Below are 24,299 nucleotides of genomic sequence, written 5' to 3'. Positions count from 1 at the left end.
TTCAGTTCCTGTTAGAAATGGAAGTGCAGAACACTGTTAAATCCAGCACAACTATTGGCTGCACACTCTAGTGACCTATTTATAACTGACCCTAATTGGCCACAGCAGAGAAGGTAACACAAGTTACAACATGGCAGCTCCCAGTGTTTTATAGACACTAAAACTTTACACTTATTTTGTCACTTTTTAAACAACTAATGAAACTTTAAAAAATACATCTACATGTTAGTCATGGACTAATCTTTTCTTTGAATGCATCATTCTATCTAGCATGTATTTAGTGTTTAATGTCCCTTTAAACAAAATTGCGCTTTTGTGAACAACTTTTTATAGGGGTGGAGCCTCCATTCATGCTGTCCAAATTCGTTCATGACAGTGCATAAATTATTAAACTTGTAATCTTTGGACAAGCGTTCGTAACCGTGAGTTCAATAAAGCATGCACTGTCATTCAAGACTTTGGACTTGCATAGAGGCTCGTCCACTATAAAAGCCATTTACTAACGTGCAATCACCCTTAGGGTTCTCTTTGAAAGATACAAAGCAGATAGGCATAGGGGTCATGAATTACAGAAAAGGCAGGAAAAATAAATAATGAATGTTAGTTACAAAGTTATTTTTTATTTTTACATAATGTATAATGTTATATTACAAAACCATTGTGTCTCATGTCTTTTTCATTTTACAAGTAAATTGTGATGGTTGATATAATTTATATGACCAGTAATATGATGTATACATCAATTTTAATGTTATAAATGATCTCATCATTATATAATTAACAAAGCTAATGGGAAGTAGTGTGTTTGTAATCTCTGAAGCTGAATTGATTAAAAGTTAAATGAACAACTTCCCCTACTTTGGACTTTGCCATTGTGCTTACGACAGTTAAACGGCTAAAGTGACATTAAACTCAGATTTAGGGTTCTATTTATAAAATCACTGATGGACAGGGTTCCCTACTTGAGAATCTGTCTGCTTGCAATTGTGGCGAGCGTTCAGCAGATTCTGTGCATGTGCTTCCTGCCTTAAACATTGCACAGGTATTTCCTTGTTTAGCCCCTACCCCTGCTCTTGGGTGACCATGGACTTTCAATCACACTGAACGAGCGAGTTCAGGATCCTTAAACTCCACCACCTTGGATTTCCAACTCTTCGTAAGTTGCGACTAACAAGCATGCATGAGTGAGCCTACACACAAGGGCCCCAGAGCAGATTTCGCTGCTTGATAAATGGAGCCCATAATCTTCCAATAAAATCTTTAATTAAGGAAAATAAAACAATATTGCCATATGCAAAATTGTGCTTATTCTACTTCCTACTAGTGAGACTGGAGTGCCTCCAGGTTGCTTACATAGTGGGAAATTTACCTGAGTCTGCAACATTCTACACACCGATTGGTTAGCTTAGATCACATGCTAATTTACATGTGTCCCTAACTGCCCACTCCATAGGAGACCAGGTGCATGGATTCAGGGACGTGCAGTCATTAGAGACAGGTGAGGCAGGGCCTCATCTGTCATATGACAGATAAAAAAAAAATACCATTATGCTTTTAGATTAAAAAAAAATCTTAATTTTTTTTTTCACCCCATGTTACGCTATGTAGAGAAGCCGTGAGCAGGTCAACCTCTCTCCTGACCGCAACCTAACTAATATGCTGCCTATAAGACTCGCGCACCAGCGCCACCCACTGGCTCCGAGCGGCCATTAAAAACCCATTTAAGGCCCCTCTTAGAAAGGGGAGCCAGCCAATTCATCGTTAAAAAAAAAAAAAAAAGATCACCATTGTGTGTTTAAAAAACAAACTTTGCAATGTCCTTTCATTATTTGCTTTGCCCTGTTTTCCTCTAATTTTCCTGTGTTTTTTTCCACTGCCCCAGAAATGCTGGAATGCATTAGCAGATATACATAAGCTCCTGCAGTGATGCAGCAATCACTGTGTAGAATATGTTGCATTCCATCAATTGGCAGTGAAAAAACACAGGAAAAATTGGAGGAAAATAAGGCAAATCAAACTTTTAAAATACAATGCAAAGTTTGCTTGTTTTTTTTAAAAAAAAATAATTCACCATTGTGTGTTTAAAAAAACAAACAAACAAATTTTGCATTGTATTTTCCTTATTTGATTTGCACTATGTTCCTCCAATTTTCCCTGTGTTTTTTCACTGCCCTAGAAATGACGGAATGCAACATTCTACACAGTGACTGCTGGATTACTGCAGGTGCTCATGTATATCTGCCAATGAATTCCAGAATTTCTGCGGCAGTGGATAAAAACACAGGAAATTTGGAGCAACATAGGCTAAATCAAATAATGAAAATACATATTTGTGTGTGTGTATATATATGTATACAATATTAGACGTGTGCGCTTCGTTTCGGGTGAATTCGGAATTTGACCGCATTTTGGCCAATTCGGAGATTCAGATGCATTCCAATTTCCAAATCGGCAGATTCCGAAACATTCAGAAAATGAATAAATTAGTTTCCGAATTTTAGGATCCATTATTTATATTCAGAATTTTTCATTGCTCTATGTAGTAAATCGCAATTCCCAGACACTAACTCTAAGGGGCATATTTATCAAGCTCTGTATGGTCTAAAGACCTCTGCTCCATAACCTGTCCGCCTGCTCTGAGGCGGCGCACAGAAATCAACCCGATCGAATACGATCGGGTTGATTGACACCCCTGCTAGCGGTCAATTGGCCGCAAATCTGCAGGGGGCGGCATTGCACCAGCAGTTCACAAGAACTGCTGGTATAGTGATAAATGCCGACAGCGTATGCTGTCGCATTTATCGCTGTGCAGCGGACATGATTAGCTATATCGGATCATGTCCGCTCGCACCATAATAAAGAGGGCCCTAGGTCTCTAAATCATTAAATAAGGTTATTAACCCTTAAACCGCCGTTCCTGATATCGCTGACTCTAACTAAACCTATTATTCCCTAAACCGCCATTACAAAACATTGCTGACATGAACTAAACATATTAACCCCTGAACCGCCGTTCCCAAACATCGCCGACACAAACTAAACCTATTAACGCCTAAACCGCAGTACCCCTACATCTCCAACTCTACCTAACCTATTAACCCTTATACCGCACCCCCTACATAGCCAACACTAACTAAACTTATTATCCCCTAAACTGCAGTTCCATGACATCGCCGACACTAACTAAATCACTAAATAAAGCTATTAACCCCTAATCCACCGTTCCCCAACATCACAGACACTAACTAAACCTATTACCCCTTAACCACCATTCTGAAACATCACCAACACGAATTAAGCAGGAAAGATGGAGTGGATAACAACATTTAATTATTGGTTAGATAAGTGGTGCAGGGAACGAGGATTTGGTTTTATTGGCCATTATAGCTCTGCTTGGCAAGATACTAGGTTATTTAGGAGAGATGGCTTGCATTTGGATGTTAAAGGAACAGAGTATCTGAGGGAGGAGTTCAAATGCTTTTGTCAGGGAATATGTGTGGCTTGTACTGTATCTTTAAATCCTAACACTACTCAGCCCTATTTAAGGCTCCTCCTCACTCTATTCCCTGCTTGGTAATTTGTCTCAGTAGCTAAACCTACTCCCTACAAAGAGACCTAGCCGTATCCTGCTGACAAAGTTTGGAATTTGTTACCTGCTGTTCTACAGTTCTGCTCTCCTTTCTGCAGGATTTCTGCTACTTGCCTCCCTGCAACGGATTGCACTTACCGCAGCTCCACCGGAACCAAGGATCCGGTCTCAGTTTCTGCCTCTCTGCAACACCGGGTGTGTGTGACGTCACACCTGGCTTCTGTCCGCACTATCAGGGTGTGCTGCACTTAGTCTGTGTATTCAGCACTATCTCGCTCCTGCAAACAGGTCAGACGGTCCCGCTCTGCAACCTCCACATTCCGGTCTGTATACTCTCATTGAACTTTTTGGATAGTCATGTATATGCCTCAACTCCATTGGTACAAAACTTCTGATATGATTATTGACTGTTTGGCTCAGAATATAACAACCACCAATATAACTGTGTTATAACTGTGTGTGTCCTGCAACATGTTTCAGTAATCTCAACTGCTGCCAACTCCTGCTATTCTTATATTGGCTGCTACAATACAGCATTCTGCCTCTGTGAGTTCATTAACTCATTCATTGCCATTTACTGAGAATATATTCATGCACATGCACATTGCACAACACTCATTTTATCTAAACCTATACTAGTGTGTTCTCCACATTGCACTTGGATCTGATTTCTTTGGCCTTACTGCTACACCACTTAAGGCTGATTGTGTATGTGAGAGTGAGTGTTAACTGTATATATTTTATCTGTCTGGGATGGATGTGTGATAACTTTAGCTCTTATTGCTAATTATTTGTTCTTTGCTAATTGCTATTCAGCTGTGGCTGTTATATTACTCTCAAGATAACTTTAGCACTTATTGCTAATTATTGTTCTTTGCTAATTGCTATTCAGCTGAGTCTGTTATAATACTCTCATAATATACTTTGTTGCGTGACGTCTCCGTTTCACTCTGTACCCTACAGTAGTGACCCTCAGTACAATGAGCATAACAGGATTCCTATAAGTTAAATCTGTGCGAATCCAAGGTTTGGTGTGAGGCTGAGTGGTTCTACGTAAGAGGATATTAGGTACCCCAGAACACTTCTACCTTTGTTCTGACATACAGTACATATCATCACAGCTTTATTAGAAATCATTTAAACTAATAAAGGGGGGTAGCAATAATATATCCACCCACCCCCCACAGCATGCCAAAACTGTTAGTCCAAGTAACAATTCTAGAAATTCTAGTAGAAAAATTCTTCGTGCCATGAGCACAAATGCTCGCAGCTTAGGAAATAAATTACCTGAACTCATTTCAATAATGACTAGGGACAACTTGGATTTAGTAGCTATAACAGAAACATGGTACAATGATTTGCATGACTGGGACATCGTCATACCTGGATACGAGTAGGAAAGAAAGGTGGAGGAGTTGCTCTGTATGTAAATGAAAATATAAAGGTTACTGAAATTGTAGGAACAAATGATGATGCGGAAAGTATTTGGGTGACTTTGGAAATTGGAGATAAAATCGTATTTAGAATAGGGGTTGCATATCGGCCTTCATTGCAGGATGAAAAACTGGACAATCTGTTATTAGAAGAAATAACCAAAATGACCATGAAGGGTAAGGTTATAGTAATCGGGCACTTTAATTTGCCAGATATAGACTGGAAGATTCCTTCTGCTAGATCAGCTAGAAGCAGGTATATTCTTGAATCTCTGTTTGGGGAATCACTTGAGCAATTAGTTAAGGAACCAACTCGTAAGGAAGCTGTATTATATGTAATACTTACAAACAGTGATATAGTTTCATATGTGTCTCTATGTGAGGTGGAATAAACTTCCTCAAGAGGTAGTAGCAACAAACACTGTGGGGGACTTTAAAAATGCCTGGGACAAGCATAAGGCTATCATATGAACTAGATAAGTTTATACTGTTAGGTAATATCGGGCAGACTTTCTGTGCCTATGGCTCTTATCTGCCATCAATATCTATTTTTTTATGTAAACCTATTAACCCCTAAACCGCCATTCCCAAACATCCCCAAAACAAACTAAAGCTATTAATCCCTAAACCGTTGTTTCCAAACATTCCCAAAATGAACAGCCAATAGGATTTAAGCAGCTCTCATTCCTATTTGCTGATTCAAATTTTTCAGCCAGTAGGAATGCAATGGTACCCCCAGTATAAAAGGGGTACCTTGCATTTGAATCCTCAGTGTGCGGCGAACAATCACATGAAGAGGACCTCCACTTCGGATCGATGGACCTCCTCCTGGACCTCCGCCTCCGCGCATCAACCGCTCTGCCTCCGCAGGGATGAAGAAGATGCCGGTCCCACAATGGTTGAAGATGGAACCACCTGGATGAAGATGGAGCCGCTGGGATGAAGATCGTTCAAGCAGGACTTCAGCAACTGTGAGTACCTAAAGAGGGGTTAGTGTTAAGTTTTTTTGGGGTGGGATTTTTTTTAGATTAGGGCTAATGGGCAATCTTAAAACAGCTGAATGCCCTTTTAAGAACAGCAAAAGAGCTGAATGCCCTTTTAAGGGCAATGGCCATACAAATGCCCTTTTCAGGGCAATGGGTAGATTAGGATTCTTTAGTTAGGTTTTTTTTTGTGGATTTGGGGGGCGGGGGTTTGTAATGTTAAGGGGGGTTTGTTTTTATTTTGTAGCAAAAGAGCTGATTTCTTTAGGGCATTGCCCTACAAAAGGCCATTTTAAAGGGCTATTGGTAGTCTATTATAGACTAGTTAATAAGCCTGTCCAGAGGGCAGTCTATGTGTTGAAAATACAACCCCCCAAGCTACAAAAAATAAAAAATAGAAAAAAACAGAAAAAAATATACAAAGCTATCAAAAATAATAAAATTAAACCTAAACCAATACCCCTATAAAAATAAAAAATCTCCCTCAAAATAAAAACACCCCCTAATCTAATACTAAACTACCAATAGCCCTTAAAATGGCTTTTTGTAGGGCATTGCCCTAAATTTAACAGCTCTTTTACATAAAAAATAAACAAAATCCCCCCTAACAGTAAAACCCCCACCCACAAACCCCCCCAAAATAAAAAAAACTAACACTAATAAACCTAATCTACCCATTGCCCTAAAAAGGGCATTTGTATAGGCATTGCCCTTAAAAGGGCATTCAGCTCTTTTGAGATTTGCCAAAATAAAAATCTTATCTAAAAAAACAAAAACCCCAAGAAATTTAAAAAAAAAAACTAACACTAAAGCCCCAAATAGGTACTCATGGTTTCAGAAGACCGACGGAGAAGGTCTTCTTCCAGGCGGGTCCATCATCTTCATCCACAACGAAGGCAGCGTGAAGCGGAGGTCCAGCAGTGCCAGTTCTGCTTACCAAAAGTGGCCCACTGGGCGCTTGCATTCCAGGCCCGGCTCTTATCCATTTAAAGATTGAGAATAGGTTGAGATTGTTTCGGCCCCAAGACCTCTAATCATTCGCTTTACCAGATAAAACTGTGTGAGGCTCCGAGCACCAGCTATCCTTAAGGGAAACTTCGGAGGGAACCAGATACTAGACGGTTCGATTAGTCTTTCGCCCCTATACCCCGGGCAGACGACCGATTTGCACATCAGGACCGCTGTGGGCCTCCACCAGAGTTTCCTCTGGCTTCGCCCTGCCTGGGCATAGTTCACCATCTTTCGGGTCCTTTTGCGTGCGGTCCGGCTCCACCTCCCTGGCGGGGCGGGCAAGATGGGCCAGTGGTGCGCCCGCCGCGCATGGCGGCGAGATCCCGCCTCAGGCGGGGGGGCGCCCCGGCCTTCACCTTCATTGTGCCGTGGGGTCTGTTGGACGTCCCTCTGACTCGCACACGTCAGACTCCTTGGTCCGTGTTTCAATATGGGTGGGCACCCGCTCCGGGTCGTGGGTCCTCCCTCCTCGGCGGTGGTCCGGGCCCGGACACCTTCCCCCCTGGGCCTTCCCGGCCGGCCCGGCCCTCCCCCCTATAGTATAGATTAGGATTTTTTTTTATTTTGGGGTGTTTTTTTTTTTTTTTTTTTAAAAAAAAGGGGTATTAGAATAGGAATAATTTTTATTATTTTTGATAATTCGTTTGTTATTTTTTTTAATGTGTTTTTATTATTTTTGGGTGTTTTTTTAGATTAGGGTTAACGGGCACTCTTAAAAGAGCTGAATGTCCTTTTAAGGGCAGTAAAAGACCTGAATGCCCTTTTAATGTCAATGTCCATACAAATGCCCTCAATGGGTAAATTTTTTATAGTGTTTTTTTTATTTTGTGGGTTTGGGGGAGTTGGGGTTTGTAATGTTAGGGGGTGTTTGTTTTAATTTTTTAGCAAAAGAGCTGATTTCTTTAGGGCAATGCCCTACAAAAGGCCCTGTTAATGGCCTACAAAAGGCTCTTTTAAGGGCCCTTGGTAGTTTATTATAGATTAGGTTTTTTTATTTTGGGATGTTTTTTTTTTTTTTTTTTTAAATGGGGTATTAGAATAGGAATAATTTTTATTGTTTTGAATAATTTCATTGTTATTTTTTGTAATGGTAGTTTTTTTATTTTTTGTAATTTTAGTGTTTATTATTTTTTGTAATGGTAGTTTTTTTTTTCCATAATGTTAGGTTTTAGTGTAAGGCAGTTTAGGTTTTACTTTTATTTCACAGGTAAGTTTGTATTTATTTTAACTAGGTAGTTAGTAAATAGTTAATAATTATTTACTAACTAGTCTACCTAGTTAAAATAAATACAAACGTACCTGTGAAATAAAAATGCAACCTAAGCTAGCTACATTATAACTATAAGTTATATTTTAGCTAGCTTAGGTTTTATTTTTATTTCACAGGTAAGTTTGTATTTAGTTTTAAATAGATATTATTTAGTTAATAATTGTAACTTTAATTTAGGTCTATTTTAAATGTTAAAGCTGGGGGGTGTTAGGTTTAGGGTTAAGTTTAGGGGTTAATATAGTTTAATTTAGGTTGTTGCAATGTGGGTGCTGGCGGTTATGGGGTTAATAGGTTTAGGTAGTGTTGGCGATGTGGGGGGGGTGCAGTTTAGGGGTTAAAAGGTTTAGTTAGTGTTGAAAATGTCGGGAAATGGTGGTTTAGGGGTTAATACTTATTTAGTGATTTAGTTTGTGTTGCCAATGTTTGGGAATGGCAGTTTAGGGGTTAATATGTTTAGGTAGTGTTGGTGATGTGGGGGGGGGTGCGGTTTAGGGGTTAATAGGTTTAGTTAGTGTCAGCGATGTGGGGGAACTGCAGTTTAGGGGTTAATAGGTTTAGTTAGTGTTGGCAATGTGGGGGGGTGCGGTTTAGAGCTTAATAAGTTAAGTTAGTGTTAGCGATGTCGGGGACCGTCTGTTTAGGGGTTAATAACTTAATTAATTTAGTTAGCGTCGGCGATGTGGGGGCCGGCGTTTTAGGGGTTAAAAGGTTTAGGTAGTATTAGTGATGTGGGGGGACGGTGGTTTAGGGGTTAATAACTTTATTTAATGGCGGCGTGGGTAGTGCCGACGGTTTTACATACATTTGTTTTTCAGCAAACGCCGGCATATTAGTTACGTTAAATTTTTCGCTTTTTTCAAATCCATTCTTTATTCATATGCATTATTCTGTAACTTCAGAATAGAATAATGCATATGAAATAAGAATGTATCAGAAAAAACGAACAGATCACAAAAAACAAACGGATCTGAAACCGATTTAACCTAACTAAACTAATTTTCAATTTTTTTTTTAACTAATTGAAAACTAAACAAAGCGAACCAAATTTTTTAGCGGCGCACAAGTATATATATATATATATATATATATATATACATATATATATATATATATATATATATATATATATATATATATATATATATATATATATAGTATATATATATATAATCCTGAAGAAAAAGCGCACTCCAGAGGTCTTAATATAACTTCCACATTAAAGTGGAAGTTATATTAAGACCTTTGGAGTGCGCTTTTTCTTAAGGATTGTGCATTTTGTTTGCTGCACCCAAGGCTCTAGTAGGGAAGTTTGGAGTGCACCTTGTCTCTTTTGTATATATATATATATATATATATACATATATATATATATATATATATATATATATATATATATACATAACACATACATAAACCATAAAGCACCAGCCTCTGGCCTCACTGCACGTCACTGCATTGATTCCCCCAGCTTTTCAAGGGGTATATCCCTGAACTAATTCTTGATTAGCAAAACATTACAATTTGGGCCAACAAAATGATGGTGCTATTTTATTATTTAGTTGAAATACAGTGTGTAATTCTTGATATGGGCTATGAGTTTAATATCCCTTAAGATGGTGTTAATATGCATTAGAGCTATAGATGATTTCCTTAAGAAATGTTATCCCATAAACATTAACATGTGTTTGATATCTGTAATATTGTTACAGTTACAGTAAGCTTTTGTTTATTTTAATAAGAATAATAATTCTAGTTTTATTTTATGATTGGTATCAAAGGGTTAATACAAATAAGTTGGGGAATGCATACCTGAATAAAATTAGAAATGGGAATGTCAATTAACTGTCCATAACTTCGAGATGCAATTTCCTTAAATATGCTGTTCTGTACGTCATTCACGCTGCAGGAGTACAAATACGATGTTTTTATCAAGAAGACCTAAAAAAAAACCAGAAGTTGATTTTAGCTCTAAATTAAAGACTTGGGGGTAGATTTATCATAGTGCGAGCCGACATGATACGATGTAGCGTATCATGTCCGCTGCACATCGATAAATGCCGACAGCATACGCTTACTGCATTTATCATTGTACATCAGTTCTTGTGAGCTGCTGGTGCAATGCCGCCCCTTGCAGATTCGTGGCCAATCGGTCTCTAGCAGGGGGTGTCAATCAACCCGATCGTATTTGATTTCTGTCTGCGGCCTCAGAGCAGGCGGACAAGTTATGAAGCAGCGGTCTTTAGACAGCTGCTTCATAACTTATATTTCCGGCAAGCCTGAAACAGGGGCATCAAGCTCCATACAGAGTTTGATAAATCGGCCCCAAAGGGCTAGATTACAAGTGAAGTGCAATCGATCTGCATTAACAAGTGAACGGATTTGAAAATTTTCTTATTTAAAAAGACAGATAATCCCTTTATTATCCATTCCCCGTTTTTGCATAACCAACACAGTTATATTAATATGCTTTTTACCTCTGTGATTACCTTGTATCTAAGCCTTTGCAGACAGCCTCCTTATCTAAGTGCCTTTGACAGACATGCAGTGTAGACAATCAGTGAAGACTCCTAAATAACTTCACGAGAGTGAGCACAATGTTATCTATATGACCAGGGGCGGACTAATCAGCCGGCCAAATAGGACCTGGACCGAGGGCCCAGCATGTCAAGGGGCCCACAAATGGCATTTCCCTGGCTCCTGGTGTGCTGCTTAAGTTTGGGCTGACAGCTGCCCTATCATTTACTAAGAACTTAAGAGTGGGTTTAGTGGGGGCCCAAGCCCCAGAGTGGGGGCCTTGTGCCTGGATGTGGGGTTTATTGCTGGGGGGCAATAGGGTGTGGGGGAGCCCTGTCGGGGGTCTGTCACTGTGAGGGCCATGGAGTATGGGATCTAGCCTTGGAGGTTGGGGACCCTGTCTCTGGTCCTTGACATTGGGGGTCCTGGTCCTGGAGGTTGGGGGGCCTGAAGCGCAGAGCAGGGAAGCTACCATGTTCATTTGCATACATTTTGATACATTTGGGTCAGTGTGAGATAGTAGGGGCCCTTCCCTAATTTTTGCCCGGGGCCCTGGTCGGTCTCAGTCTGCCCCTGTATATGACACATGTGAACTAGCACAGTCTAACTGTGAAAAACTTTCAAAATGCTCTGAACTAGGAGGCGGTTTTCAACTGTTTAGAAATCAGTTTGAGCCTAGCTAGATTTAGCTTTTCAAAAATACCACCAAGGGAACAAAGCAAATTTGAAGATACAAGTAAATTGGAAAGTTGTTTAAAATTGCATGCCCTATCTGAATCATGAAAGTTTAGTTTTGACTTTACTGTTCCTTTAATATATCCGGTGAACTGGAGCAGGAGCGAGCTGCATTAAGTGTAATGGCGCGGTCGGGCCGGGCTGTTGCTAGACAGCTGGCCAGATGCGCTCTGAGGTAAAACCAGACCCGCTCAGTAGAGCACAGAGGGCGGGTCTGGAAAAACCTGTTTTTTTTTTAGAAAAGTTTACCAGATATATTAGGTTCTATAAAGCTAGCACTCGTATAATGTTATATAATTTTGCACTATGTGCAGAATTATATAACATTATTTTTTAGGTTTACTGGCACTTTAATTCTGACATCCAGATGTTAGCTTACCCTGGACTTTCCCTCGAGCACTAATATATTACTTACAACTTTTAATATGAGCACAAAAATAAAAGTGTTATTGATTAAACTTGAGCGATGTTAGAGCACAATTGCGCTAATATTTGTGCTCTCCACTTGTAATCTTTGCTTATATTGCATTAACTATATATCACTTACCTGAGACTTTTTTTCAGCCAATAAAGTGTAAATCTTATTTAAGAGCTCATTGTCATTGTAATCAGCCATAGAACCACCACTTAATACCAAAATAAAGGAACCAGCGGGTGAAATCTCAAGTGCTCTCATCATCCCATGTAGAAATAATTGATTGCATTTGTTATCGTTCAGGCCATTTTTTTGCCATTCCCATAATGTAAAATCAAGATGGTCTGTGAGATCAGCCCTTCTGCTGTAAATATATTCAGTAATCACTGAAAAATATTGCACAAAATAAATATTAATACATTAAACCTTAAACACAAATAGAAAACTCTGGTTTCATATCTGAAAATAACTTTGCAATGAATATACGGCTTTGTTTTGTGCCATGAACACATTTGTTAAAGGGGCAGTACAATCAAAATTAAATGTTCATGAGTCAGAAAGAGCATGCAATTTTAAACAACTTTTTAATTTACTTTTATTATCAAATTTGCTTAGTTCTTTTGGTATCCTTTGTTTTTTAGCATTCTATGGCAGCACTGTTTGCAACTATGTATAATTTTGCTTCACACATTGGGCTCCATGTACGAAGCAGCGAAAGCTGCTCCGGAGCCTTTGCGGGGCAGGTTCGCATATGCGAGCCTGCTTCCCACAATGTAAGAAGCAGCGGTCATTAGACCGCTGCTTCCTACACCCTACGCCACCTCTTAGGTGGCGAGGCAAAATCACAGAGAGCACGCTCGCTCTCGGTGATTGACAGCCCCTTCAGTCGCGTGATTGGTCGCGCGATTGAAGGGGCGGGCATTACACACTCCGATGAGTGTGTAATGATACATATGGGCAAGCGGATCAACAGATCCGCTGCCCGTGTGTAGCGAAGGCGGGCGGACAGCTTCGCAAGTTGAGAAGCTGTCCGCCCGCCATTTAGTACATGGAGCCCATTGTCGCAAACACTGCTGCCATAGAATGATGAAGGCACATGATCATTTAGGCACAGGAAATGTGACATTGTACTCCAACATATAGTGCAGAAAGAAACCTTCACACATCCTCTACACACCAGGCAGAGTGAGAGTCCTGTTTGAAAAGAGCAATTCTTGATTTTCTCTAGCAATATAGGGCCCCATTTATCAAAGGCCAGATGGATAAGGTTCTGGTACTGGCACAGAGGCTATAGAAAAATAATTTATTACAAAGCACAAACAGGGAGTGATACATCAGCATTGGTTGCTACATCCTATTAGAGCTAAGAATTAAAATATTCCATATTTCATTTAAAATTGTTTTTTTTATAAAATCCTTCTTAAGCTTGGGGGCCGATTTATCAAATCGTCAATCTAGGCGCATTCACTGGAGTCAATACGCTCGCCAGACATCGCTGCCGCGATTCTACATACAACTGCCTTATTTATTAAAAAGTCTGTCAAAAACACACGCATCAAGTCGGACTGTTGATAAATAAGAGTCATCGATATTGCGGATATTCTGTTTTTTCCAACTTTATTTATACCATTTTATTACTGTCCATGATCGACCTTATTAACTGTCAATCTTAGCAGTGTAAAAAGCAAGAATAATGAATGGATTAATTTCCATCAGTATTACTGATGCTGGATATTATAACACTAGTACTCTTGGTTAGTTATGTTTCGCCTTACTAAAATGACTTAAGATACACCTACTTGCTAAAACCATATTTGTACCGTATTGTACCGTATAACATATCTATAATCCCATGGTGGTGTAGATCAGTGAGCGATATCGCAGTGATAAGTATATTTTACTTCACACTTTTAAACACGATAGCCCCCGCCTTGTACACTACGTAAGCATCACAAATAATCAGTGTGGGTCTGACAAAGATATACGCCCACTGTGAATACAGTGTTGAGGACTGGATTGGCTTGAAAAAGGAGGTGAGAAAAAGAAGTGAGTGTGTTATGCCCTTATGTTCTGATGGGATAGACGTAAGCCAACTTATTCACGCCCATAATTACACCAGAAATGTTCTAATTGGCTAAATCACGTTGTGTTATCTCTCTCATCACAGATAGGACAATACTCATCCAATGATTCGGTATTTTAAGAGGTATCACTCAGGCTTCTGTTTGTCCGAATTTTATAATTACACACATTGAGAAAAGCCGTAGATAGAGCCGAAACGCGTTTGTGTGGTTAGCGTTTCTTCTGACGCTATTTTTATTTATAATCTATTGTGACTGGAACCCTGCAATCTACCTCTGTTACCTGAAGCCAACATAAAGCTGTTATCGGCCAGGAAACAGGGAGGTGGATGGTGCAGGTGTTTTTCCAGTTTCATTTGTTTGGCTATGTTGTTTGCAGAGGTGTTGAACTCTCATTTTTAATTCTTTATAATAAAAGTTATATTTTAACTATTTAGACTAACATTGGGTAAATTGTCATATACTTAGGGTACATTGTTGTTTTAGCAATTACCATTTACCACCATTGGGAAGAGTGCTATTTAAAACCCCTACTTGGGTTCTCTTACTCATTTTTTTTTCCTAATTGTTATAGGAGTTAGCACCAAACTTACTTTATGTAGTTTATTATTCCCTTAGACCACTCATATACTAGTGCCAGTTTTCCTTCCTCCAATTGCATGTCCATGAACAAGCACATTTCTCTAAAGCTGTCAGGGTGCCAGGAATCAGACTGAGAAGAGAAGTGCCAAAATAATCACACCTTTATTAATAACAAAAAAAATAATAAAAAGTTCACAAGTCAAATAACAAGCCAGGAGTCAAAACCAGAGCTGGTATTCAGACGAGCCGAGTCAGGAGCCAAAGCGAATAGTCAGACGAGCCGGAATCAGGAACAAGGAAAACAGCAGAACCAGGAACAAGTCAGGGATCAGGAACCAGGAAGGACGTCAGACAGCCAGGTAATACACAGGAACTCTCACAAACAGGTCTGAGACAATGCAAAGGCAAAGCATACTGAACAGAGGCCCTTTAAATAATAAGTGATGACATCACAATTCTGAGACTGCATCCTGTCTCACACAGATGATGCACACCACTCTGGCCATAAAAGGAAGTGCAGGAAATGAGCAGCATCCCCCATAATACACCATAGTCAGCAAGAGAGGTGAGTAAAATGGCTGCCAGCAACACATGGCAAACAAAACAGGGAAAAAACCCTGACAGTACCCTCCCCTCAATGACCCCTCTCCCGCGGGAGGACAAAAGGCTTATTGGGGAAACGGGCATGGAAGGCACGAAGGAGGGCGGGAGCATGAACATCAGAGCAGGGAACCCAAGAACGCTCCTCCGGACCGTAGCCCCTCCAGTGAATCAAATACTGTACACGGCCCCTGGACATACAAGAGTCAATAATGCTGCTGACCTCATACTCCTCATGGTTGTCAACAAAGATAGGATGGGGACGAGGCAACACAGTGGTAAACCGATTACAAACCAATGGTTTCAAGAGGGAGACATGAAAAACATTGGAGATGCGCATAGCAGGAGGAAGGTCAAGAGCATAGGCCACAGGATTAACCCGTCGGAGTATTCAAAAAGGACCAACATAATGGGGAGCCAATTTATTGGAAGGCACATGAAGTTTCAAGTTGTGGGAGGACAGCCAAACTCTCTCACCAACCTGGTAGGAAGGAGCGGGCAGATGCCTACGATCAGCCTGGAACTTTTGGCACTGCATAGAACGATGAAGGCAATCCTGAATCTGCACCCACCAGGATCGGAGTTGCCGGAGATGCTCCTCCAAAGCCGGAATACCCTGAGACATGAATGAATCGGGCAACAAGGATGGTTGAAACCCATAATTCGCCATGAACGGGGATAACTTGGAGGAAGCATTAATAGCACTATTACAAGCAAACTCTGCCCAAGGTAACAGTTCAGACCAATTATTGTGGGGATCTGAGACATAGCAGGAAATGTTCCAGAGCTTGATTAGACCGTTCCGCAGCCCCATTGGATTGAGGGTGCTATGTCGAGGAGAAGGAAAGCTGGATCTCCATTTGAGCACAAAAGGAACACCAAAATCTGGAGACAAACTGGCTACCCCGGTCCGACACTATCTCCTTGGGTAACCCATGTAAACGGAAGACCTCCCGGGCAAAAATTGAAGCAAGCTCCTGAGCGGTAGGCAACTTCATCAAGGGAATGCAATGTGACATTTTAGAAAAAAAAACGGTCAACCACCATAAGGATAACAGTATTGCCATTGGAAACAGGGAGCTCGACAATGAAGTCCATGGAAAGATGTGTCCAAGGATGCTCACCATTAGCAATAGGTTGAAGAAGACCCACAGGAAGACGTTGAGGAGTCTTATTCTGTGCACAAACTGAGCAGGAGGCAACATACACAGCAACATCTGAATGAAGACCTGGCCATCAGAATTGTCGAGTGACAGACCAAATCATTTGGTTCTTGCCTGAGTGACCTGCGGCTTTAGGATAGTGGTAAGTGTGCAAAAGTTTAGTTAGAAGATTCTCAGGAACAAAACACTTACCACTAGGTTTCTCAGGAGGTGCATTGGTTTGTGCAGCCAGGATCTCCTCCCGGAAGGGAGAAGTCAAACTAGTACGTATGGTAACTAAAATATGCTCAGGATGTATAACAAGAGTAGGTACAGACTCCTCCTTGGACAGAGGCGAAAATTGTCGAGAGAGGGCATCAGCCCTAACATTCTTACTACCAGGCAGGTAGGAGACCACATAATTAAACCGAGACAAAAATAGCACCCATCTGGCCTGCCGGGGCGACAAACGTTTTGCTTCAGATAGATAAGTTAAATTCTTGTGGTCAGTAAGAATGAGCACTGGCATGCTAGTACCCTTGAGAAGATGTCTCCATTCCTTGAGTGCCAAAATTATGGCCAGTAATTCCCTGTCACAAATTTCATAATTGCACTCTGGTGGAGACAATATCTTATAGAAGAAACCACACAGATGCAAGGAACCGTCAGGCGTTGGACGTTGAGACAAGAGGGCACCTACTCCAGTCTCAGACGCATCGACCCAGCAGTACCTGGTGACTCGGGACCAGGAGGCATGGGAGGAGAGGGATGCATGGGTGGGAATGAACACCTAGGAGATAACGGAACAGGAGGCTTCCGCAAGCGCTCCTTGAAAGAGGGCCTCTCTCTTAGTCTGATGTCAATTAGGATCAAAAAAGACACCAATGCCTCGAGATCCTCTGGTAAATCTCTGGCAGCAACTTCGTATTTAATCGCATCAGAGAGCCCATGAAAGAAGGCGGCAACAAGGGCTTTATTGTTTCAACCAACCTCTGCGGCAAGCGTACGGAACTCAATAGCATACTGAGCAACAGATCTTGTACCTTGCTGAATGAATATGAGTCATTTAGCAGCAGAGGAGGAGCGAGCCAGAACATCAAATACCCTTCTAAAGGAATCCACAAATTCATGGTAATTTGAAATCACAGGTTTATTAGTCTCCCACAAGGGATTAGCCCAGGCAAGAGCTGTGTCAGAGAGTAACGAGATGAGAAATCCCACCTTAGCTCTGTCAGAGGGAAACGCCTGAGGTAACATCTCAAAGTAAATGCCCACCTGGTTCAAAAACCCTCTGCACTGAATAGGATCGCCTCCATATCGCTGAGGTAGAGGTGCAGAACCAGACATGCTCCTTGTAGGACTAGGTGCAGCAGCGGAAACAGGAGCAGCCATAACTTGTGGGACACTTTGGTCCAAATGTGCAGTGCGAGTCAGCAGGGTTTGCAGGGCTAGTGCAAATTGATCCAAGCGGTGATCCTGTTCATCCATCCTGGAAATGATGGCAGGTAAAGGTGGATTATTAGCACCATCAGGATTCATGGCCTTTGCGTAATGTCAGGGTGCCAGGAATCAGACTGAGAAGTGCAAAAATAATCACACCTTTATGAATAACAAAAAAAATAATAAAAAGTCCACAAGTCAAATAACAAGTCAGGAGTCAAAACCAGAGCTGGTAGTCAGGCGAGCCGAGTCAGGAGCCAAAGCGACTAGTCAGACGAGCTGGAGTTAGGAACAAGGAAAACAGCAGAGTCAGGAACAAGCCAGGGATCAGGAACCAGGAAGGACGTCAGACAGCCAGGTAATACACAGGAACTCTAACAAACAAGTCTGAGACAACGCAAAGGCAAAGCATACTGAACAGAGGCCCTTTAAATAATAAGTGATGACATCACAATTCTGAGACTGCATCCTGTCTCACACAGATGATGCACACCACTCTGGCCATAAAAGGAAGTGCAGGAAATGAGCAGCATCCCCCACAATGCACCATAGTCAGCAAGAGAGGTGAGTAAAATGGCTGCCAGCAGCACATGGCAAACAAAACAGGGAAAAAACCCTGACAAAAGCTAATCTTTAATTTTTCACCTGTTAATGTCCAAGAAATAGCTAGATTTATACCTGAACAAACAATAATATCTCATAGAAAGTTATTTTTCTATTTATTTGTTATACAAAAAATCTGATATATGATATTTTCACATAAATTAATGTGTATTTATATTTCTAGAAATCATAATATGCCTATCTCATGTTTTTTTTTCTTTTTTTAAAATGATTATTAATGCTAGAATTTGTACATATATCTTTGCACATACTGTGTTATGTCAGAAAACTTTTGCAAACATATTTACATGTCCCTAAATTCTTTTTTTTAAACAATGTTGTCTTTCATATCTCTGTGTTTAGTGATACCACTATATGTATATAGTTTAAATATATTATTATTCTGAACAAGAATAATTGCGAATATAACGTAATCAGGATATCATATGTATTTATTTGCAAACAATGGATATTTTAAGCGCTTGGCCAGTTTTCTTTCTGCACCTGTGTATCACTTCCTGATTGAAGACTAATTTTAAATACCACTCCTACACAGGTGTTAAACAATGGGCTGGCATATAAAATGACATTTCTTAATGAAAATTAAATTCAAAAGAAGGAAGAAATACACTGAAAATAGCATGACAGAAAAGAGGTGATTTTAATATCTGCTGTATCTCATTCATAACAGTTTAACGTTAGGTAGGCTATTCCTTTGAGCTATCAGTTTAAGATTTTATTGAATCAAACATCATTCGATTATTAAAATCTATTTTTGCATTCTGGTTAAAAAAACGGCGTTCCAGCCTAAAACTACAAGATCCGTAACGCCATCTAAAAGCAGTAGCTATGAGTTTTACGCTACAAATCTGTAACATAAAACATAACTAAACTGCTACAAAGTGCACTAAACACCCATAAACTACCTATTAACCCCTAAACTGAGGCCCTCCTGCATCGCAAATACTATATTAAATTTATGAACCCCTAATCTCCCACTCCTGATATCGCCTCCACTTTAAAAAAATATTAACCCCTATTCAGCCGCTCCCTGACATCGTCACCACTATAATAAACTTAGTAACTCCTAAACAACCGCCCTCCCGCATCGCAAACACTATTTAAATATTATTAACCCCTAATCTGCTGTCCGCCCACATCGCCCCCACTATACTAAAGCTATTAACCCCTAATTCCGCCGCCACTATAATAAACATATTAACCCCTAAACCGCAAGCCCCCCGCTAAACCTAACGCCCCGTAACTTTAGATTAAAATTACAATTTCCCTAACTTAAATTAAATTAAAACTTACCGTCAAATTAAAAGAACTAAGTTTAAACTAATAATTAAACTAATATAATTATTAAACTAAAATTAAACTAACTACCAATTAAAATAAACTAAACTACACATTAAAAAAATAACAAACACTAAATTACGAAAAATAACAAACGAAATTATCCAAAATTAAAAAGAATTACACCTAATAGCCCTATCAAAATAAAAAAGCCCACCCAAAATAAAAAAACCCTAGCCTACAATAAACTACCAATGGCCCTTAAAATGGTCTTTTGTAGGGCATTGTCCTAAGTTAAACAGCTCTTTTACCTGTAAAATAAAATTACAAAGACCCCCAAAAGTATAACCCACCACCCAACCATCCCCCCAAAATAAAAAAACAAAATCTAAAAAAACATAAGCTACCCATTGCCCTGAAAAGGGCATTTGGATTGGCATTAAAAGGGCACTTAGGTCCTTTACATGTCCAAACCCTAAACCAAAAAAAACCCCACCCAAAAAACCCTTAAAAAAAGCCTAACACTAACCCCCAACGATCCACTTACAGTTTTTGAAGTCCCGCTTAAATGATCTTCATCCTGGCGTTGAAATCCTCATCCAGGCAGCAAGAAGTCTTCATCCAGGTGGGCTCTTCAATCTTCATCACTGCGGCAAAGTCCTCATCCAAGTGGCGAGAAGTCTTCGTCCAGGAGGCCTCATCAATCTTCATCCAGGAGGCATCTTCTATCTTGTTCCCGGCGGAGCGGAGTGGGTCCATCCTGAAGACATCGGCGCAGAGCATCCTCTTCATATGGTTGCGGCCGTACACTGAATCTTCATTGTAAGGTACGCGATTCAAGATGGTGTCCCTTGCATTCCTATTGGCTGAAATTTTTTAATCATCCAATAGGAATTAGAGCTGCTAAAATCCTATTGGCTGTTCAAATCAGCCAATAGGATTTAAGAAGCTCCTCATTTGTAACTTCATATCTGACTTATGTATGCTTTTTTATTATTTCATTTAGACTTACCCACTTTGTGGAAAAATAATTCCTTCAATAAAGTTGGACATTTAAAAAAATAAATAAGAAAAGAGGTATTCTTGACCTCTGAAGAATTATCCAATAGAATGAGAGCTGCTTAAATTATATTGGCTGATTTGAACAGCCAATAGGATTTTAGCAGCTCTAATTCCTATTGGCAGATTCAAATTTTTCAGCCAATAGGAATGCAAGGGACGCCATCTTAAATCGCGTACCTTGCATTGAAGATTCAGTGTATGGCGGCGACTGTATGAAGAGGATGCTCCGTGTCAGATGTCTTCAGGATGGACCCGCGCCATCGGGATCAAGATAGAAGATGCCGCCTGGATGAAGATTGAAGAGGCCGCCTGGATGAAGACTTCTCACCGCTTGGATGAGGACTTCGCCGCCGGGACAAAGATTGAAGAGGGCGCCTGGAAGAAGACTTCTCGCTTCCTGGATGAGGACTTCAACGCCGGGATGAAGATCGTTCAAGCATGACTTTAAAAACTGTAAGTGGATTGTCGGAGGTTAGTGTTAGGCTTTTTTTAACGGGTTTTTTTGGTGGGTTTTTTTTTAGTTTAGGGTTTGGGCAGTAAAAGAGCTAAATGCCCTTTTAAGGGCAATGCTCATACAAATACCCTTTTCAGGGCAATGGGTAGCTTAGGTTTTTTAGATAGTTTTTTTATTTTGTGGGTTTGGGGGGTGGAGGTTTGTAATGTTAGTGGGTATTTGTATTTTGTTTAAAGGGCCATATGTAGTTTATTCTAGATTAGGTTTTTTATTTTGGGCTGTTTTTTTTTTTAATGAGTATTAGAATAGGAATAATTTTTATTATTTTTGATAATGTGTTTATTTTGTGTAATGTTTTTTTGGGGGGGGGTTTGTAGCAAAAGAGCCGTTTAATTTAGGGCAATGCCCTTCAAAAAGCCATTTTAAGGGCCCCCCAAAAGGCCCTTTTAATGGCCGTTGGTAGTTTGGGGGGTGGGGGTTTGTATACTGTTAGGGTTTTTTTTGTTTTTTTTTGTAGCAAAAGAGCTGTTTAACTTAGGGCAATGCCCTACAAAAGGCCCTTTTAAGGGCCCTTGGTAGTTTATGCTAGATTAGGCTTTTTTTTATTTTGGGGTGTTTTTTTTTTTAATTTAAATTGTATTAGAATAGGAATAATTTTTATTTTCTTGGATTAATTTAGCTATATTTTAATTATGTTAAAGTTAGGGGGGGGTTAGGGATACGTTAGGGTTAGGGTTACATTAGGGTTAGGGGTCATTAGTTTAATTTTGGTTGTTGCGATGTGGGGGGCTGGCGGTTTAGGGGTTAATAGGTTTATTCAGTGGTAGTGATGTGGGAGGCCAGAGGATTAGGGGTTAATAGCTTTATTTAGGTCGTGGCGATATCGGGAGCAGCAGGAGATTAGGGGTTAATAACTGTAGGCAGGTGTCGGCGATGTCGGAGGCAGCAGATTAGGGGTGTTTAGACTCGGGGTTTATGTTAGGGTGTTAGGTTTAAAAAGTATTTTCTTTTTCCCCATAGACATCAATGGGGCTGCGTTACGGAGCTTTTCTTTCCGCGATCGCAGGTGTTTTTCTGACCCACTCTCCCCATTGATGTCTATGGGGAAAGCGTGCACAAGCACGTCAATTCAGCACTTGTTTTGTGTGCGGTATGGAGCTTAAAAACCCCATATCGCACGCACAAGCCTGTTTTTTTTAAACTTGTAATGGCTGCGCTATAGTGGATTAAATAACGCAACTTTTCTTGCGTTCGTTAATTTCCCTATAGCACTCAAAACTCGTAATCTAGCTGATTGTCAATAATATTACACTGTGTGTCCTAATGTCATCATCAATGTTTATCTTTAATACTAATTTCACATATACATACTTTCAAAGTATAATACACAATGTAACAAATATGGCACTTACAAGTTCTAATGAGTAATCAATGACATAAGTATCGAGCAATTTGATTCGTTAGTGATAGTAAAAAATGCATATTTAAATCAGATTGGCTGATTTCCTTAATCATGTGATTTCCCAATAAAAAGTGGTGGAAGATTTTAATAGTTTGTGGGTTGTTTAGGAGTTTGAGTATTGCGTCCAATTTGGTGAAGTGGAGATTGGGAATTGGTATTCCATGCGTTAAACATGGTGCAAATTGATTTATCCTAAAAAAGATGTTAGCTATATTATGTAATGTATTTATATCCCTATATCTACCAGTGCTGCTGCCAGATAGGCATTGCCTGTCATTATAGGTGGTCATTATAAACTTACATGTCAGGCTAAAATGATGGAAAAACATATAAGAATAAATAAGAATAAACCAATGCTACATCCAGGTGGATTCTTTCACCACCCCTTTTGCTCTCTCTCCCCCCTCTCTTTTGCTCTCTCTCCCCCTCTATTTTGCTCTCTCTCCCCCCTCTCTTTTGCTCTCTCTCCCCCTCTCTTATGCTCTCTCTCCCCCCTCTCTTTTGCTCTCCCTCTCCCCTTCTCTTTTGCTCTCCCTCTCTCTCCTCTCTTTTGCTCTCCCTCTCTCTCCTCTCTTTTGCTCTCTCTCACCTATCTTTTGCTCTCACTCTCCCCTCTCTTTTGCTCTCTCTCCCCCTCTCTTTTGCTCTCTCTCTCCCCTCTCTTTTGCTCTCTCTCCCCCCTCTCTTTTGCTCTCTCTCCCCCTCTCTTTTGCTCTCTCTCCCTTCTCTTGTTTGCTCTCTCTTATCCCCTTTCTTTTGCTCTCTCTCCCCCTTTCTTTTGCTCTCTCTCCCCCTCTCTTTTGCTCTCCCTGTCCCCCCTCTCTTTTGCTCTCCCTCTCCCCCCTCTTATTTGCTCTCTCTCTCTCTCCCCTTTTTATTTTCTCTCTCTCTCCCCTCTCATGTGCTCTCTCTCTCCCCTCTCTCTTTTGCTCTCCTTCTCCCCTCTTTTGCTCTCTCTCCCCCTCTCTTTTGCTCTCTCTCTCCCCTCTCTTTTACTCTCTCGCTCCCCTCTTTTGCTCTCTCTCCCCTCTCTCTTTTGCTCTCTCTCCCCCCTCTCTTTTACTCTCTCTCCCCCTCTTGTTTGCTATCTCTCTCCCCTCTTGTTTGCTCTCTCTCTCCCTCTCTTTTGCTCTCTCTCCCCCCTCTATTTTGCTCTCCCTCTCCCCCCTTTCTTTTGCTCTCCCTCTCCCCCCTCTCTTTTGCTCTCTCTCCTATTTCTCTCCCTCTCTTTTGCTCTCTCTCTCGCCCCCTCTTTTTCTCTCCCCCCTCTCTTTTGCTCTCCCTCTCCCTCCTCTCTTTTGCTCTCTCTCTCCCCTCTATTTTGCTCTCTGTCTTCCCTCTCTTTTGCTCTCTATCTCCTGTCTCTTTTGCTCGCTCTCTCTCTTTTGCTCTCTCTCCCCCTGTCCTTTTTTTTATTAGGGCACTCCCCCTCCCTCCCCTTCCCTGCTGAGCTGCCCACCCGCCACTCGCCCACACCTCCCACCGGCACCAGCAGAAGATCGTTACAGACGGTGACACACACAGTGTCACTGTCTGTAACGATCAGGCATCTGGCCTCATATGGAGGCAGAGCACTGATCGCGCTCTGGCTCCATATGCGGCAGATGCCTGAAGCTTCAGGAGC

General features: G+C 40.7%; 1 protein-coding gene across 1 annotated transcript in view; it reads right to left on the bottom strand.

The window, feature by feature from the left end:
• The window catches only part of LOC128641725 (uncharacterized), a 392,787-nt gene that overhangs the window by 193,738 nt on the left and 174,750 nt on the right, over positions 1-24,299 (bottom strand). Inside the window, exon 21 of the mRNA XM_053694250.1 lies at positions 10,096-10,224. Coding sequence (XP_053550225.1) covers positions 10,096-10,224 — 129 coding nt within the window. The remainder of the gene's footprint in view (positions 1-10,095; positions 10,225-24,299) is intronic.

This window comes from Bombina bombina, chromosome 11 (assembly GCF_027579735.1).
Source record: "Bombina bombina isolate aBomBom1 chromosome 11, aBomBom1.pri, whole genome shotgun sequence".
NCBI lineage: Eukaryota > Metazoa > Chordata > Amphibia > Anura > Bombinatoridae > Bombina > Bombina bombina.
This window is presented reverse-complemented; position numbering and strand designations above follow the sequence as displayed.